This window comes from Tinamus guttatus, unplaced genomic scaffold (genome assembly GCF_059628265.1).
Source record: "Tinamus guttatus ecotype Peru unplaced genomic scaffold, ASM5962826v1 Tinamus_guttatus_pri_ptg000208l, whole genome shotgun sequence".
Lineage (NCBI taxonomy): Eukaryota > Metazoa > Chordata > Aves > Tinamiformes > Tinamidae > Tinamus > Tinamus guttatus.
Window position 1 is genome coordinate 10,955,393 of NW_028288742.1, and position 20,043 is coordinate 10,975,435.

General features: G+C 37.9%; 1 protein-coding gene across 1 annotated transcript in view; it reads left to right on the plus strand.

Moving 5' to 3' along the window:
* SRBD1 (S1 RNA binding domain 1) overlaps positions 1-20,043 on the plus strand; it is a 118,494-nt gene that overhangs the window by 29,782 nt on the left and 68,669 nt on the right. The window contains exons 14-15 of the mRNA XM_088524271.1: positions 323-413; positions 729-836. Coding sequence (XP_088380397.1) covers positions 323-413; positions 729-836 — 199 coding nt within the window. The remainder of the gene's footprint in view (positions 1-322; positions 414-728; positions 837-20,043) is intronic.

Below are 20,043 nucleotides of genomic sequence, written 5' to 3' on the forward strand. Positions count from 1 at the left end.
CATTTCAGTGAATTACTGTTTTTCTCTTTGATAATATGATTTGTTTTGTTTGCTTAATGTGTCTACCTGCTCATTTTTTGTTATGTGAATATGTCTTCAGGGACCTAGAAAAGTGTCAACTCAGTTTTGCTGCGGCAGCCAAATCATTTCTGTCCTTCACTCACCATGATTATTTTTATAATAGGATATAAAAATGAAAAGGAACTTGACTTATGAAAAACTTCATTTGTGAATCATCAGATTACTTTAGTAGTTCATCAGGAAATAGGAAATAGCTTTTGGATCGCTGTTTTTTGAACGACTCTGCTTTTTATTGTTCTAGGTCAGATACTCCATACTGATGTCGTTTACTTGCATTCTGGTCAAGGATTTCGGGAAGCTGAGAAGATAAAGAGGCATCTTTTACAGTACAAGTAAGCTAAGGAAGCTTCCACTTACTATTCTTTCTTACTGCATTTAATAGTTTTTTTTTTTTTTTTTTTTTCATGTAGCTCAGGCCTTATTTCATGCTTTTATGCTATGTATCTAGAATAATGTTAAATCAAAGGAGGACTGTGACTAAAGCTGTGTGATATGAATGGATCTCCATAAAACTCTGATCCATTTCATTTTTAGGAGGAGAAATTAATATTCAGCTAAGGAACAGTTGTGTATCAAAAAATGTCTGTTTAAGAAAAAAAAAAAAGAATAATAAAGAATAAGTTTTTCTTTTTTTACCCTGTGCAAAGCTGTAGCACTGTTGTGATTGGCAATGGCACAGCCTGCAGAGAAACAGAAGCTTACTTTGCTGACTTAATTATGAAGAAATATTTTGCACCGCTGGATGTCGTTTACTGGTAAGATTGCTTTCTGTGATGTTTATCTCTTCATACTTTAACAGGCATTTTTAAATACGATTTTGAAGTGGTTCTTTCTGCCACCTCATCTTTTTCTGCTGAGTCAAGCTGACTCCTCCTAGCTGAGGGAAAATGGCTCCAGCTCTTTGGAGCAGGAGGTAGTACGGGACACTCAAATTCCTTCTCTTGGAGCTCACTTTGTTGCCATTACCACTGTAACAGAGTCAGCCAGCCCTGCAGCGCAGATCTATGCCAAGGACTTGTTTGTACAGTGTGTTTACCTTCTAGATCAATGTGGTTTAAATGCAAATGTTAGTGTTCTCTATGGTATGGAATACTTGCTAATCCTCAGAGTAGAAAGAGGTCTGCGAGTAAGTATTTTGTTAATACACAGCAGAAAGGTGAAGGTATTTATCCTGTTCCAACTTCAATTTTTTTCCATTAGTTGAGTCTGCACTCGAATCAAACTATTCTGCTTTTCATTTGAACTGAAGCTATCCGATATTGCTTCCTTCTCCCTTTTCTACCATGTAGAAATGCCTTTTTTCTTCATTCGCATTTGCATTTTTTTCCTTAAGCTTTTTTGTGACTTGAATCTTAGATTACTATTTGTGTGGGAGCAATATTTAATTTCTACTGTGTGTTAGCTTACTGAAATGCATTGTCTAAATTTTTGAAAAATATATTATTTTTGTTCAAACTACTGCTCCTTTTAATGGACCGTCCTCCGTAGGTTATAAAGTTACCTTAGAGCAACAAATGTTCCTGTGAAATTATCTAATAGCACTGTACTTCTATGATAGGTATAAATTTGCAGCAAGATTGATGCTTCAATCTGTTTTTTGTTTCAAGAGACATAATAGGATTTTTCAGATTTTTTTTCTTAAGGAAAAGAGACCATTCAAGCTTCTGAAAAGCTATGTGTGCACTCAATTCAAACTAAAAGGATTGAGCCAAGCCACTGCAGAAATTTCTGATTTTCAAAGTCTGTAAGAAACCAAGTTAAGTCATATTGGAACAACTCATTCTGAAAGAAGAGCTGCTTCAGCTGGTTGCAGCACTGAGCATATTGGTTTACAAGTGAATTTAGTTGTTATACCATTTATTTTTTTAAGGAAGTATTTAAGTGCACTTGCATTCTATTAGAGTTTAAGACTGTACCAAGTGTCCAGCCTCTCACACTGATGCACTGAATGGCATGAAGGCAGAAATCTTTGCCTAGTGGAGCTGAACTCAATTCATTGCTCTATGCAGAGTGCAGAGAGTAGCTGATCACACTTGACTTCATGTCCTTGACCCCAAATAAAGTTCACCTGGCAGATAAATCTAGATTGTGTTATTGTTTTAAAAACAAAATCCTAATCAATGTTTTAAGCTTGTCATTCAGGACAGGTAGCTGATAGGAGCTACAGACTTTAGCTTCATTTGAAAATAGTCTGCAAGATGGTGCTTCTTTAAAAACACTACTAAAAGTAGAGAGAGAGATTAGAAGTGACTTTTCTAGAAAAATAATATAAAAAATGTATATGATATAAAGTCTATTCTTCCTCTTTTACCTGCCGTCTATATCTTAAGCTGTGTCAGTGTTGAGAAATTATTGCATATTTTTTTCTTTTTGGAAGCCAATTTTCTCTCTTAAACATCATGATGTTTTATTTGATATTTATTTTCAATAAATCAATTATGAATTAGCAATCATGTAGTTGATATTTATTATTTTATCAAGGCGTTTTATTCGGTCATCATTTTGTGTTTTTCTAGTATCAATAGTAACAATTCTATACTATCAGTGACAATTCTGTAGTACATAGAGTGGTATGTAATATATAGTGTGTATACTCCATACTATTTTTTCTAATGAGAAGACAAATGGTGTAGACAGAGATAGGAAATGAGGCATATGGCACACTTTTTTGTGGCTTTAAAAACTCTCTGGACTCCGTTTGACAGTTTTTGATTTAAAGCAAATATTTTTTCAATATTTTTATAACCCACAATCTTTTAGATACCTACATCCAACCTAAATAACTGCAGAACTTTTTTTTTTTTATGTAGTTTCCCTTGTAGAGCAATGTTTATTGACTTAGATTAGGGCTGGACTAGAGCCCAGAGACAGTCATATCTAGTCTTTAAGTTTTATGTTACACATCAGTTTTTGTTACAAGGTTCAATAAATATTCTTGATTATTTATGTTAGTTCTATTGTGAGCTCATGCCAAAGATACAGCGTATTATAACCAAAACAGATGTTTTGTTTTAGACAAGTGTATTTGTTTTAACAGGACCAGAAATGTAAATGAAACAACAGTGTGTCAGCATTGACATGGCAGATGATGAACTTTTAGGATTTCGTTAGCCTTTTGGATTAAAGTGAAATCCTGAGGAAAAAATGGGGATCTTGTTCCACATTTAGATCACTGCAGCAATTTTGGTTTTTGACTGCTGTCAGTTCTAGGTTTTTTGGGAGTGAAAACTATCTGAATGATGGATGAGCTATGCTAGAGTAGGACAATACAATTCAGTCATGTTTACAAAAAATAAAATCGCCTTTTTTCTGCCTCAGCATTTCCATTGCCAGCATACCAGCATTTTTACTGCTCCAGATTTATTTAATTACTTGTATTAATCCAAGCTTAGAATAAAGTATTTCAGCTCGTAATGAATATATTTGATAGGTTATATGAATTGCTGATGATGTTCAACAAGCAGGAAGGAGTGGAGAAAGGCAAGTGTATGTCTCTGGTTTTTGGATGACTTGGTGTTTTTTTGTTTTATGGTTTTTCTCAACTTGATACAAAATCCTTTTGTCACCTGCAACAAAATGTTTTCTGACTCTTGAGGCTTTATTAGCAATCTAATTGATAATTTACTGCTCTTTAAGTTCAAACACTTGCGGACCGTGACAAATTGGGGAAAATCTGTAATGTCTTATAAAGTTCTCATTTGGTTTTCTTTAATGTTTAAATTGTCTCTTTTAGCGTAGTTAGAAATGTTCTGCTGAAGCAGAATAGGGCCGTTTAATACCTTTTGAAGTTGGAACTTGGTGGTGAGGAATGGGTTTGGGAGTGTTTGTTCTGCAGGGTTTTTGGTCCATTTGTACTTTATAGGTGTCTGCACATGCTTTAAATATCCCTTTCAATTTTAATGTGTTTTATGTTGTTGAATATCTACATTATCCTCTCCCAGCTTTAACAAATGCCACTTTCAAGTTCCGTGCCTCTACATTTCTAATGTTACACTAGCTTAATTCCCATTACTTTTCTGCTTCATAGCACTCACAGTTTGAAAGGGACCTAACATTCGGGTTCACATTATGATAATTAGATTTCAAAGCAGTGCGGGGGGATTAAGATGTCTGAAGTCTAGTTGCCGAATGAAGTTCAGAACTACTTGTAAAACTTGTTTGAGTGGTTAACAGAAGTGGTTTTATTTATTCAGTGCTCATGCAGCATTAATCCGTATTTCATCAGGTACCCACAGTGCTGTAACTCTAGATATGACCTTGGGACTTAATTTACCCCATCTCAGTTTTCCTTATTAATGTGCCATGAAAGAGGTACATGAAAGATAGCCAACATCAAAGCACCTTTTCAAATAAAGTGGTCGATATGAATCCTCTGGTATTTAACACTGTCTGTCAAATGTTTCAGCTGGTTTGCATCCTTTTACAAGCTATTGCTTGCTGCATTAATGCAGTTGTTTCAAGTCTTTCGAGAGTCGGGGGAAGGGGAAGATAAGGATACGCGAAACTTTATTCCTGTTTTATTTTGATTATATTTAAGTTGTTATTTCGGTCCGTTAGGCCACATAACAATGCCAATAAGGTGCTTGTTGCCTGCATTAGCGTTTCTTAAGCCGTAAGATGTCTAACATAAGAAATAGTTTACAAAATGTTGGTGAAAGGACGAGCTGTTCCCCAGCAGCAATGCGCACGTGCCCGAGCTGTGCACCGGGGAGCCTTTGTTCTGCTCCCCTTTCTTCCAAGGGCTAATGGAGTCATGAGAAGTCCTGGCCAACAAAGCAGCAGTTTATCGAGTAACAGATTAGGATGTGTGTGAAGAGGATATAATCAGTAAAGAGATTTAAAACTACATAGTGCTTTCCAGCCAAGCTGTCTTTGTCCCTTGCATACAAGTAATTATCCATTGTGGTTATTTGTCAAAAATGCATAAGGTCGCATGGTCAAGTACAATTTTAGATGAACAGTCATTTGTTGTATATTCGTATTGAGACTCTCCTGTAACTGGAACTTTACCTTGCATAGAGACTTTTTCCTCTTGTTGCACTTGATTACTCATAAGTTTTGGTAGTCTGAATTTAGTCTGAATTTACTCCTCACAATATGAACTGTAACAAGTAGCAGCACTCAAAGTGGTGTCTGAGATTTGTTCCTCTTATAAACTGTTATCTCAATTGAGCTGAGCCTACCATATATCAATAGGGAAATTCAGAAATTTTGTTGGATTATAAAGCAGTCCAGGAAAAGAAATATTTGCCTTTACTATAGGCAGTAGTACAATGTTGGACCATTTTCTGAGTTTTCTTTTTTCAGAAGGAAATAAGGGGAAGCAATAAAGAGACACATAAATGGCACAGGTGAAATATATGATAATTTCTGGCTTGCGTAGCATGAAATTGAAATTCTTGAAACAGACTTTAAAAATAATACATTGAAGATGTGAAATGGTCTTAATAAAAGTGAGGGAAATAGGAATATTTATGGAATAGCCTCTTAATTGAGTTCAACTTCAGGGAAACTACTGTTGTTAAGATGAGAACACTGTCTGCTTGGGAGTGTGTCAGTGTGGCTAAAGAGATTACGAATTCCTTTAACTATAGAAAAAAGAAAGTTATATGTGGAGTCTAGACTGCAGCAATGTGAAATGCAGGCTGGGAGGGAGGAAAGTAAGTAGTGAAAGAAATCTGAATCTAGAAGAGAGAGAGAGAGAGAGAGCAAAAAAAGAGGCAATTTTCCCAGATCAGTAGAACATGTCATTTGGCTCGGGTCCAGGAAAATCTATGGGAAAACAGTTTTGGTGTATGGGGGGAATTATTCACAAAACTTGCCTTCTTTCTTTTATCTTTTCAAGAGAAAATCATAGTAACAGTAGTATCAAGCAATGATGTAAAAAGTTATGTGTTTATCATATGTGCCTCTTTTTAGATGCTGTAAAGTTATTAAACACAAATATTGCCTCTATAAAACTAGGAAAAATTTTAGTCCAAAAAACTGTTAAATACATAACAGTATGTTCAAGGGCATCCCTGTTTACTCTTTAATTGGAAAATATGCTGATCTCTAATCCAGTCATGCAAATCAGATAGTGAATGTGTTAACTATCACAGTAATTCTCTGTCCTGAGTTTGTTTTTTCTTTCTCCCTTTTTTTTCCCCTCTCACAAATTGTCAGAGAGTATTAATTGTCATATTCAGGATTGCAAAACAACTTCTACTTTCAATTTTATGTTCCCTGCTGAGCAGTAATTTGTACACAGGGGTGCTATTTCCTTGTGGATATCTTTGATATTTTCGGATAAATAAATAAAACATGATGTGTCTTTTTTTTTTTTTTTTTTTTTTTTTTTTTTTTTTAGATAATGAGCTAGTAAGCATCTGCTATTGCGGTATAGCAGAAGTCAGGTGAAGAAGGGGAAGCATATGGAAAAATGTTTGCAAACGGAACAATGAGAAAGAGTTGCAAAGCTAAAAGGTAACTCATAAAAGGCAGGCAAAGAAAGATGCACAATGAGCAGCACTTCTGCCCTCAGAGTGCCCCCTTGGGCCTTTGGGAGCGATTATGGAATATATGGACTGTACAGAGTACCTTCGTGGCGCAAGACTGTGTGTTTCATTCTCAAACTCACTTAAGAGGGAGGGGAAAAAAAAAACAACCCTCAAGTGAGTACCACAGGTTAAAAGTAGCTTCATATTCAAATAAAAAGCTGATTTAGTTTATTGTTGTGATTACATCCTTTGGAGGTAACCTTCTTTTAGTCCTGTTGTTTTGTCCTGTTCGGCCAATACATTGCAGTTATTTTGAAGGAAGACTCCATGAAGATATAGGAGAACCAACATGAGGCACTGCTGTAACTTACTCATCTCTCCCAGAATTATTGTTCCTGTTACCTGTTCTTTCAGTCTGACAGTCTCCTTGCTCTGAGGGGTCACCAAGCCACCCTTCTGGCTGTCAGGCCACTCGTGTGTTTTCCCATCTAGTATATGGGAGCTTTATAGGGTGCTGGAGGAGTATCACAAAACGCCACGTGCACTTCTGCCTGTCTCCTACTCGCACCAGGCCTCTTTTGAGCTTTTCAGTAGAGTAGATTCTGTTATGAGAACAATTCCCCTGTCCTGTTCCTTTCCCTACCCTAATTGTTTGTGGGAGTGAATGGACAGATGGGCAGTGTACATTTCCAAGCTTAAAACTTTTGGGACTTCAGTTGAAAAGTGTGACTTAATGATATACTGCTGCTTCTTAGAGTGAGTATTCAAACAGTACCTATTACCTGTTGCCCAATAATTCATTTTTTTTTTCTCCTAACCACATGTTCATAGAATCATGGAGATTAGAACGAACCTCTGAAATTTGTCTAGGCCAAGTAGGCCTGCTTAAGTAGGATCAGCGAGAGCAGGTTGCCAAGGACCATGTCCAATTGGGTTTTGATTATCTACAAGGATGGAGACTTCACAGCCTCTCTGGACAAATCATTCCAGTGCATCCACCCTTGCAGTGAAGAATTGTTTTGTTAAATTCAAGTGGAATTTCCTTGATTTTCAGTTTGCCCTGTTGCCGAGCTCTACTGAAGTGTCTGACCTTGTCCTCCTAACATCCTCCTATCAGGTAATTATACACATGGATAAGATTCCCCCTGAATGTTTTCCAGACTGAACAGACCCAGCTTTCTCAGCCTCTTCTTATGTGAGAGATGCTCCAACCCCTTAACCATCTTTGTGAAACCTTTGCTGCTCTTTCTTCGGTAAATCCATGTCTGTCTTACAGTGGGGAGTCCAGAACTGCCTTCAGCACTCCAGGGATGGCCTCACCAGGGCTGAGCAGAGGGGAAGAATCACCTCCTGCAATCTGCTGGCAACACTGCCAGGTGCAGTGCAGGATACCCTTGGCTTTCTTTGCCATAAGGGTTCATTGCTGACCCATGGTCAGCTTGGTGCCTGCTCTGCAAAGCTGCTTTCCTGATCTTCCCCAGTATGGCGGGGCAAGGGGCTATTCCTTCCCATCTTCCTTCATTCCCAACTCTTTTTTTCCCCTCATCTCCACTTATCTAGACCTTAGTTCAGCTTGTCTGTGAGGATGGTGTAAGAGACAGTGTCCAAAGTCTTTCTAAATAGAGATAAACAAAATTCACTGCTTTCCCCTCACCCATGAAGTCATTGTTGAAGAGGTTGGTTAAACATGTTTTCCTGCTGACTACTTCTGATCACCTTGTCCTTCATGTGTCTGGAAATACTGTACAGGGTTAGGTGCTCTATCACTTTCTTAGGGCTTAAGATAAGAGTGCATGGCATGTAGTTCCCCAGGTTCTCCTCCTTGCACTTCTTGAAGATAGGAGTGACACTTGCTTTCTTCCAGTCCTCAGGAACCATCCTGATCACCATGACCTTTCCAAGATAATTGAGAATGGCCTAGCAGTGCCACTGGCCAGCTCCCTCAGTGCTTGTGGGTGCATTCCATGGACTCTTGTTTGTACATTTTTTCTAAATGGTGCCTAACCTTGTCCCCCTCCACTGAGGGTAAGCCTTCCTTTCTCAAGATGTTTTCTTTGGTCCCATGGGCCTGGGATTCCTGAAGTTCAGTCTTTGTGGTAAAGACTGGGGCATGGAATAGCTTGGCTGCTTCTCTCTCCTTTGTCCCCATGGCCTCTAGCCATCTGCTGCTTATGTACTTGTAGAAGTCTGACCTGTAGCTCTCTGCCACCTCACCAGATAGGCTTTGGCTTTTATAACCTCATGTGCACTCAGTTTCTAAATTCTTGCTCTGTCTTCTGCCCCTGCTTTCATTTCTTGTATTCTTCCTCTTTATGTTTGAGTTTAGTGAGGAAGTTGGTCACCTCCGCTTCTAAATGCTAGTGGATCAAGCAATTGATACTAATTGCTAGTATCAAATTTAGAGATTGCCTGCTCAAATGAAAGCTGGGAGTGGTTAGATAGTGACTTAACTGAAAGATGGTGAATATTTGCTTCTGATATATTGTTGATTTGAAGATCATTGAAAATTTGCTGTTGAAAGTGCAAAATCTGTGTATGATATTGCGATGCTGACAAAATCTTTAATAATCAAATGTGAATGTAAATGTAACTATTAAAATGTTAACTTAGGGTTTACCATAGGATTGTCTTTCCATCTAAAATAGGTGATTCTTGTGATATTTGAGATATTATTGTATTATCTTCTTTACAAAGGCACCAGAAATATGTCCTTGTGTGTACTTTAGTAACTTAGTAAGCTGTGACAATTTGTAAATTTTTCACCAGGAATGATTAGGAAAATTAATTTAAGCTCTCCACTATATTTAAAAAAAAAAAAAAAAAAAAAAAAAAGGAAGAATTACTTATGGAGCCTTGTTAGGATTTAAGTAATCCAAGGATGCAGAGTGATTAAGATAGCATCCAGATTAAAATGATATAAATACGTGATGTATCCTTTGATTTGTGAGGTACTAAGACTTGAGTATTATTGCACAGTCTAACCTGGCTGTATATTTGGATAATATTTTGTGTTCAAGTAGAAGTTCTGTAGGACCATAATGGAAAGGTAAGCATTTTTCCAGTTTTGTGAGATTGCCAGTAATATGTTTTTACTTAAGTTGAGGTTCTGCCAAACTTCATACCTATTCATTTGTGAAACCACATTTGGTGTTCTGCATTTCAGCTCTTACTGGGCTGCCTTTACTGTTGTGGGATGTGGTATATAGATTTATTTATTTGAATTTAAATTGTACTATTATAGTTGATGATGATAGCAGAAACATAGCTTATGCAGTTAGTTTGTATTAGGTTCTCTAACACTCTACATTATATACCTTAATTTCAGTGGCTTTTAACTGATTGATTTACCTGTGAGAGGAAACTTTTTATTCTGGATCTCTGTTAGCGAACGTATATGAGAGTTGCATGTGTTTTAAAAAAAATAATAGGAAATTGCTTTAAGAAAAAAAAAGTTCTTTTTCCCTTTGAAGCATCAGTATTATTAAGTTATCTGGAAGAAATGAAAATTTTCAGGCAGATCCAAAGGTTGGATAGAAGCCTCCAACTCTCCCTCTGTAAATCTGTTCAGGGTTGTTTGAGCAGTAAAGCTCAGGAAATGGGCATTTAGACAGCTGCTAAAAAAAATCCCTCAGTACCATGAGCTCATCTCTTACAAACATGGGATGAGAAAGAAAAATAACTTTGATTTTAGGGAAATTTGAAAATTTAACTTTACTTCCATGTCTGATATCTTGAGAATCTGTCAGGGTTCAGCAAACACAGCCTGTGCATCAGTACAGCAAGGGCTCTTCCTCTGCAGTTATATAACATTCTCATTTCTGCTCCTGATTTCAAGCTGTTGGCTTTTAGAGGCTTGTAAATGTGCAGATCTTTTTGTGTAAGGCTGAAACTGTGGCCTGTGGTTGTCCAGTTTCTTGACTTTTTTTTTTTTTTTTTTAACAAGAAAGTGTGTGGCAGTCTTAAAAGCTTCATAAATGGCATTGAAAGAATTGAAAGAAGCCACAGCAACAGGAGATGCTTCAGCATATTTCTAATGTTTTCAGGGCACAAGAGGCAGAGGATATAAGCAAGCTGTGTCTCTCAAAGGATCTTTGAGTGTTTTTTTTCAGCTTGAAAAGGGATTAGCTGTAACTGAAGGTGCCTATTGAGAATATTTCCTCCTTATAACTGGATTCCAGCAGTCTTGTCAATGATGAGTAAGTGGAGAGAATGAGAAATGATCCCTTTGTCGTAGTGCGTGGCCTTGCCTTTTGGAGGTAAGAAGCAGTATGCTTAGAAGTAGACCTCAAAAAGCACTAGCCATGTGAAGCAGCTTCTTTGGGACCAGGCCCTTTGTGCAGGATCACCTGGAAGAACAGAGAAGGCAAAGAAGAATATAGTTGGAACAGCATGTAGTTTTCTCAGCTGTTGAGCCAAACCCGTTTTCCTTTGGCATAAATAAAGCTTCACCTTTAAAGCATGTAATTTAAAAAAAAAATGCTGAAAGGAAAGTCAGAGAAATGAGGCCTCCTAGATTTTTAAAATCATAGTATTAGTTTTGTTTACATCTTCATTAACACTTGGTGAAAGAGAAACTGATTTAGTACCTATTGATAGCACGGAGGTGAGAGAACGAATAAAATACGAAGGGATATAGTAATTTGGGCAGACGCTATGTCTTGGTAAATTACCTATTGCTTTTGTAGGTTCCAGCCTATTTATACTAGCCAGTTTGTTTAAGGATGCATTTGTAGAAGTTTTTAGCAAGCTCATCCTGTTTGTGCTGTCTTCCCTTCATAGGTGGAATTACCATAAATCAAATTTGTCAAATAATTTGACTTACATATAATTTATCTCTAAAAAAAATCTGCAACTCGAGAGAAGCATTATGAAAGCTGTATGTTTTTTGGGAATGTTAACATCACAGGTCAAAATATTGCAACTTGGAGAAAAAAAATAGTTGCTGCAGGCTCTTCATTATGATAAAAAATTTAAGGCAAGAATGACTGGAGATTAAATTGAAGTAGGTGTGAATTAGAAATAAGGTAGGTGCTTTTAAGAATTTACGTGGTTGGTCCTTGGAGTGAAATCATAACTGAATGTTGATTATATGTCTCCTGATGTCTTCAAATCAATGTCTCCTGATGTCTTCAAATCAAGACTGTATGTCTTCCTGGATGTATGGGGCATATAGGAAAAATATAGTCACAGGTTACTACATAGCCTGAATGTCATGAATCAGACAGGGCAGCCTAATGGTCTCTCTCACCTTAAGTCTTTGGAAAATGTAACGTGCATGGACATGCATCCTTTAGGAAAGATATTTGTGTGAAAGACTTTCAGAGTTAGCTTCGCCAGTTTAAGGGATCTATCCTGGTGTAAGTAAATGACAGAATTTCATTGATGTAATTTGTGATGACCAGAGCATAACTGAACAGATATATTTTTTTGACAATTGGAGGAAGAATGGCAGAGAAAGAGGGTGACGAGGTTTTTTTGATGTTTTGTTTTTTTTCCCCTTTTCGGTTATAGATTTGGTTGGTGGCTTGAAATACAAGTTTAAATTTAATTGTGTCTTTCTGAATCTTATGCATTTTTCCCTTTCAAATACTCAAAACTGCTCAAAGCAAATATCAAGATAAAAATATGGTAGTGATTTAATTTTGCTCCTGTTTGTACCTGCAAGTAATATATGACAGTTCCTAATTATATTAAATTATTTCAAGTAACATCAAATCTCTCAACGTTATTCAAACAGCTCAGCTGCCTTTGGAGCTTTCCAAATAAAAATCTTGGAGGAAAAAAAAATGTTCATCTATATGCAATTATGGTTATTGCTAATATTAAATTGGCTCTTCACACAAAACTTCTCTCTCAAACCTTATTAATTTTTATCTTTCATTAAACATCTTTGGCAGCTAAGGCAACATGCCTACTGCCTGTTCAGTTCTTTTATTGGGATGTATTAGAACCAACATTTGAATAAAACACATTTTGACATCTGGACTTGACAAGAAATGTTTCTGGGAAACAATTTAGACATGCATCTTCACTGAATGATTCTCTTGTCAGCATTAGGATGTTGTACTGTAAATACACTTTGGAAGGAGGCTTCAGTAAAACCAGTGATGCATTTATTACTTATTCTTGGTCTATTTTTCCTCATAGTAATCACAGCTCAAAGTTCCTTTGTCATATTTATCATTAAAGTTATTTTCTAGAAGTTAGTTTGTCATTTTTAAGTAAATCAAAGTGGATATTTCTGTATTAGTTATCAGTGCTTTTCCCCTTGCTGAAGGAGATGTTAACTTTTGCAACAGAGGAGTAGATTTAATGGAAAGAGACATTGTCGATTTGAATGTTTTTAAATTAAGTCTTCTCATGATTTAAAAACTGTTATATAGTATCCTTTTAATATGTCCTGTTTCTTCAGTTAACACAAACATACTTTTAAGGGAATGCTTAACAAGGCTGTCCTTTTGTCAACTATTCCCACGTTTTCTGCTCTGCTTAGGAACATTTCTTTTTTTGCTGTTGCTTTACCTGTCTGCCTACGACTGCTTGTTGCCTTTCTCAGTTGCATCTTGTGTTTTACTGAAACTGGCTAATGACCCTGTTAGAGGTTCTGGAGAAGAATGTCCAGTAGAAGTGGGCTGGTAGTTATTTGCAGAGCAAACTGGAGGAAATCTGTTTGCCTTCACTTTTTGGTAAAGCAGTTTACTGTAGGTTGACTCTTGATGCCAGCAAAAGTAAAGTTTTCTGACTGAGACGTGATTTTAAGTAATAAGTTGTTTTATGGCTAATAGAAAAAGGACATTGGTGACCTCTAAGAAGATCCTCTTTCTGTTTTCTCTCAATTTTAATTCTATAGGGAATTTCTAGGTTTTTATGAATTAAATACAGATCAATTACTGAATATAGATGTTTGTGTTAATATATTTCACTTAATATACAGCCCACAAAGTACAGTTCTTTTTGGTCAGCTTGAAACATTTGGACATTATGAAAAAAATTATTTTTGATAGTATCAGGTTGGCATGAGCTGCAGTTTATCATTAGTACACTGGACTCCAGCAGAGAAGCTTTTTTGCAGACGGTCTTTGGATAATCTGAAATAGCAGCTTTTGCACTCAATATAGATGAGAACTTTTAATTCTTACAACAGACTCCCCTATTTAAAGGCAGTTGTAGGTGTGCCACCTTATTTTTGGCGTTTTGGTAAGTTAGATGCTGTTGCATTTCATGACAAAACGTAATCTTGGAGTCCGTTCACTGAGCAGAACTTGGTAAAACTAAATGGCCTATACAGCCCAGCCTGGCAGTGGTGGGATCGCAGAGAGCCCTTCCGAGCTTGAGGAATGTGAAATGCTTTGCTCGCCCTCCCAGGGCTTGAGTAAACCCAAGCTCAGTTGGAGATAGCGCTAATTTTAAGTTTTATTTACATTTTTAGGCAAGTTTTTCTACTTCTTGCATGGAATCCTGAGCACACTTGTCTAAATATTATTAGAAAATAATTTCCAAATACGCCTTTTAGAAATACTTACATGACTTCTTAGGATTAGGTTCTCCTAAAATATATTTTAAATGATAATTATATGAGTTATTAGCAAAAAAATGCATGTGAAAGTGGTAAGCAGACCCTTATTATTGAAAATCTACAAGCATGCTTATGCTTCCCTAATAGACTCTGGGTCTGAGTTAGTTAAGCATTTATTTATGTTTAGGCTTGGAAGCCTATCCTTTCCTAGAGGGGAAACGGTTTAACATTTGTGCCGTATTCCTTTCCATCCAGCTATAATACCCCATCCCTGCAGTGGGTAAGAAACAGTCTCACCCTCCACATGCCGTGACCAGCAAAAGCCCTGGATCTGTCCAGCGCGGCTCCTGGTCGCGCTGTTGCCAGCGATGACACGAGGGTGCGAATGGGCCCCGCGTCCTCTCCTGACTCGGGGCGCCGGCGGCCCCAGGGCCGTGTGGCGGAGGGAGGCCGCTCGCGAGGCTCGCGCGGCGCTGCCACCTTCCACACTAACCCGCAGAGCTGAGCAGGCCCCGGGGGCAGGAGATGCTCGGCTGTGTTAGAGCGCGTTGCGGAGCCCACCCTGGCATATGTTCTGCACCAGCGCCCGTGGGAGCTGGCCGCATGGGCCCGCGCGCCCCGAGGCGGCCGCGCTGCCACGGCGGCTCGAGCAGACGGGCTCCTCATCCAGGCAATTAAAATCTGCTTCCACGCTGTAATGCCGTGGCGTTCGTGCGCCCAATCGCCAAGTTTTTGTGCTTATTTTTTTTCAGTAACGATGTTAGTAATCAACTACAAGAATAGTTGCAACATTTTAGTCTCGGACGCTGAATTTGAGTTGACCTGCTCTGCTGCTGCAAGAATGAACAAATTGCAAATATTCCCGTTAATTTCATTTCTGAACAATTTCAGTTTTTGTTTTTGCTTGTATCATTTGAGGAAGCTAGATTTTTTTTTTAATGAGTTTTCAGTGCGGGTCTGTTTTAAAATCAAATAGAACTGAGGACTGTTGAAACCTCAAAGTTCATTTATCGGACGTTATTTGGGGGCAAATATTTGCTACTTTTCTGAAAGGTATGCGAAGTGTCAAATTTTTAAACTATTATTAAATAAAAAAAGGGAACATTAATTTTGATAGCACTGAAACCTCAATCCTCAAGTACGGAGAATCCAAATGTTCCCATTAGTCTGCCCTGAGCAAGCTGTTCTTGCTGTGACTGGGCTTTGAGCAAATGGGATTAGGCCGGAGTGTGTCTGGGGTTGCCTTTTGTGGTTCTCTGAAAAGTTTTAATTTCCAAAAGGTAAAGGATTCTTCCAAGGTGCTAATTCTACCTTGTGTATTTATCTTTCAGAAGCCAGACCTAAGAGTCTAATGGTTACTCCACAGAAATCAGTTTGGAGTTAATATATATTGCCCTTATAATTGTCTTGTTGGCCAATATTTATAGGTGTAGGTTGTGGTTGTGTTTTTGCTTTGTTTATAATGTTCTCTAGAAGTTTCAGTCTACTTTTCTTCCTTGTTACCCAGAGATGAATTGGCAGGATTCTCATTTTGGAGAAATGTGTGTAGCACAGGGAGGGAACAGAGATTTGGGCATTAACAGAGTGTATTTTAGGGTTTTGCTGCAATTCTTTCCCTTCCAAGAAGAAAACAGTTCTGAATTTCCTGTTCTGAATATTGTCATCTGCTACAAGAAAATAACGTAGTTGCTTTTGGAAAGAATGGACCAACCGATTTGTTTTCATTACTTAACATCATGTAATGTTATGTGTAATTTTACGTACATGAAATTCTCCCTAAAAAATGAGTCTCAAAAAAAGGTTAGCGTAATTAAAAAGATGTGTGATCCAAGATCCAAGACTTTTTAGGTACAAAATACTCCTGATGGACTTTCAGTTAGGTAGGTCTATAAATGAGCCTTTGCCCTGTTTGAAGATACTCTTGTGTTAGGTACACGGGTGACTGAGTGAGTGCCTAGTAGCTGCGCTACAAGGGACTGACTTTGAAAACTGTGATATAAAAAGCAGGACATAACCCACCTGTGCTTTTATGATTCAAATGTAAAGGTACCTCTTTAAACTTTAGAAATGTTCTTCTCCTATGCCTTCCTGTTTGGGTAGGTAAAATATTATTTTATTTTTGTTTTCTCTCTATTTTAATGCAGTTGCTCAGAAATGAAGCATAAGAAATTTCAGCCCAGAACAAGATTTTTTTTTTTTTTAAGTGTTTGCAAATGGATGAAAAAGGTTTTAAATGAAGTGGTCTTTCAGCATATGTTTATGCCAGCTCTAGTAACATTAGTTATGATAAATCTCTGGTGTGGATACATCACAACCTAGGGGAACAAATTATTCCTCTTTAAAAGAAGGCGGGGGGAGGGGAATTATATCACTACCTAACTGAATTTTCGTTTTACTAAGTCTGTTTTTTTGAGTCGTACTAAGTGAATTTGTGTTTTCTATTAAAAAAAGTGCAATTCATGAATCTGGCTCGGGTTTGTTGAGGTTTGGGGCTTTTTGTTTGTTTGTTTTTTACAAGATTTATGTTTGTGTTTTATTTTTTTGATACACAAAATAAGATATCTACTGTTTTAAATGATAAAAGATAGTAATGTAGCCAGTGTTTAACCCCTGTTCATGTGCAAATTCATTCAGTTTGTATTAATGTCTCTTTACTGCACATGCCCAGCAGATGCATGTGATATCTGTAAAATAATGATATTTTAAAAACATGACAATGAGGACCACTAGAGAGGACATGAAGGAGCCCTAGAGGCCTAAAAGGAGAAAATTGTATAATTTATTAAGAAAACACTAAATCTGCTTATGTTGCTTTATGGACATTTGAGTAGGTCTTCCCATCTTGAAATATGTGTATGTGAAAAGTAACTCTAAGGAAGAATTAATTTGAACTGTGAACATCTGGCTTTTGAAGGAATATATACAGACACACATTGTTTTATGCATCTTTGGCCCTTTATAGTATGCTTGGTAAAGCGTAGCAAGCTTCATCTGACTCTCTGAATTTTTTGTGAAAAATATTCCTTTCTGAAAATTGGTCATACTTTCAGGCCAGAAATTGTCAGAGGTGACCATGGGGTCCTTCCCTTCCTCTCTCAAACTGCCATCCCTTGGCTTTTTTCCTGTTTGCTGCTATGATCTTTTTTAAACTGATGCCACTGTTCCTTTATAGGTAATTCATAGATTTTGTTGGGAGCACTTTAACATACTTTTCAGGCATAAAACTTACTTAACAGGCTTTTGTTCCAGTGGAGGGGGAGAGAGAAAAGGAAAAAAAAAAAAAAAAAAAAAGATGGATTGGTGGATCTTGATGGATAGGTTGGAGCTTTTTCTTGATAAGTGGCAGCTTTGAATATTCATAAGCTGCAATACAGCAAAATATCAAATTACTTTGGGGAGATAATCACATATGATTTTTTTATAATAAGATCTGCATTAAGCACCGTTTACTTTATCTAACATTTGTCTCTAGTGTTTTGAGTTAAGGAATAGATACAGGAGGCTTATCTCCTGTGAGCCGAGACAGATACCTTTTTAAAGTGAATTGCAAATCAAAGACAGAAGAAATATCACTACTAGAAAAATGTAGTCATGCCTTCCTGTAGCATATTATATCACAAAAAAGCTTTCCAGTCAAGAATCACTCCAGTTCCAGAACGCCACATTTTGCGGGGAGTTTCTCTGTAGGGAGAACCTTGGTCTTTAAGACTTCAGCAAGCTGTACTAGGAAGTGTAGGGGCTGGGGCTGACCAGTTTAAAAATATTTACTATGCCAGGTCAGGTACAGCCCAGATCATAACAGGGATGAGGAGGGAGGTGAGAAGAGCAGCAGTGGGGGAAATGTGTTTACCTCGCACTGTGCAGAGAGCTCACTCCATAGTTTTTCCCATATATCTGCACCAGGGAAGAGGGCTTGCTAAAGAGATCAACCATTAGGATCAGTGATACTGTAAAAAGCAGAGGGAAAATAGAATAAAGCCTGAATCAAGGCAAAGCTACAGGCCAAAATTTTGTATAAATCAAGGCTATAGAATCTGCACCAAAATTCTGGTTGAACTCCTTCCAAAATGTTTAGAATGAGCATTAAAGGAAATGACAATTGCTGGAGGTGCAATTCTCAAAGAGGCATTTTGCTCCATATGTTGTGGTCTTGTCCAGTTATACTCCACTCTAGGGACAAAGTCTTTGTGAGAATTAACACGATTTTAAACTCCAGCCTTTGGTCTGACATGATTAACTGCGTTTTAGCCACTGCCGTTGCTGCATCTTTATGGCCCGTTTTCCAAATGAAATGTTACCGCGGGCAGGTGGAGCTACTGAAAGCATGATCTTGTAGCCTTTCTCCATAATTTAATACAAACTATTAGGATCCAACGCTTCTTAGCACATGTAAGAAGTTCATAGACAAATTAACTGTTTGAGAGGTCCATTTCATACTGCTGGAGAAGCCCACAGACTCACTTAATGGATCGTCTGTGTCTTAAATGTCTTGTATCCCACGGTGTTGTAGATAGGATAGTGCTTGCAATCCTAAAAATGTTGTAGCCTGAGAAATTAGGCAGCCTTTGTGGCATGTTTCCCTTTCCAGGTCTGAAGCAGAAGCTTGAGATTTCAAACTAAACAGAAGCTGAGGCTGCTTAGAGCTCAGTTAGGTATGTATCAACTAGGCTATCTTTGAAAGAAAAGGTAAGGGGTTCCTGCAGAGAAGGGTGGAAGTTAGCAGGGGAAGGGAAGAAGGGACAAGTAAATTATAGCCAGGAAAAGGAGGAGAAATAGAAGGAAAATTAGCCTGTCAAAAACAAACAAGCCAAAAAAAAAAAAAAAAAAAAAGAAAACCCAAAATAACACAAGAATATATCAGTGAGGACATCCAGTGTAGGGAGTACTAGGAAACTCTAGCTATATATTGGCAGCAATCTTTTAAAAGCAAAACAAAACCAAAAACTGCATTTTTTTTTCTTTTAAATTTGTTCCCCAAGACTCCGTTCTTGCTCTTTCATATTGCTCCATCCGCAAGGCGTACTTGAACAGCTACGCACCAACACGCAATGTCACAGTTCTGGCGTTGGCCCCGCTTGCAGGTGCGGTTTATCAACGCGGCCCGCGTTGGTCGCGTCCGCCCCCGCGTCCTGCGGGGCTGGAGCGGGGCTGCGTGGAACACCCGCTGTCCCCTCGTGCGGCCGCTGCTGCCGGGGCCTCCGCTTGGCCGCGGGCGGGATGCTCCTGGGATGGGCCCTGCTCCGGGCCCGCTGCTCCCCTTGGTCCGCTGCATTCGGGGCTCGTTTGCTCGAGCGATTGCGGGGCAGGGGCATTGCCACTGGGACCCTTCAGTTGGGAAGAGTTTTGCTAGGTTTTGTTAGGGGGGCAATGGCAGAATCTTGTTTTGGAACATGCCATGTTTCTGATGTGTCCGTCTGGGCAATTTCACTTACAGAGGTTATTTTTTCTGCAGTAGGTAAAATAGACTGGGTTAAATCTTGTCGGTATCTAGTCACATTCATCTTTTTGTTTTTTAAATATATTTGTGTTTTTCATTTGAAGCCATTGGACAATTAGCTGTGTTCGGGTGAATGTTGGCAGGAATGATCTTGAAATTATAATATATATTCATAAAAAGTATTCCACTGTTCATGCCTGATATTATTTTTCTCATGCCAGTCCTGATGCCTTTTTTATGGCCTGTCCTTGTTTCCAAGTGTGAACTTGATGAGCGTTTAATGTTAATAGGACATAGATGGATAACTCTTAAATAATGTTGATGCATGTGTTTCTAACTGAATGTATTTAATAGTCATTAATACTGGTTAGAATTATTTTAATGCTGTGATGTTTTTAACGGCATTTTTAAAATTCGAATTAGGAAGACCATGACATTTCTATTTTATTTATTGTTTGTACTTGTTGTCTTAAGTAGAGGGAATACTGTGTCCTGTAAGGATTATCCCACTTGCTGTGGTTCCTTTCCAA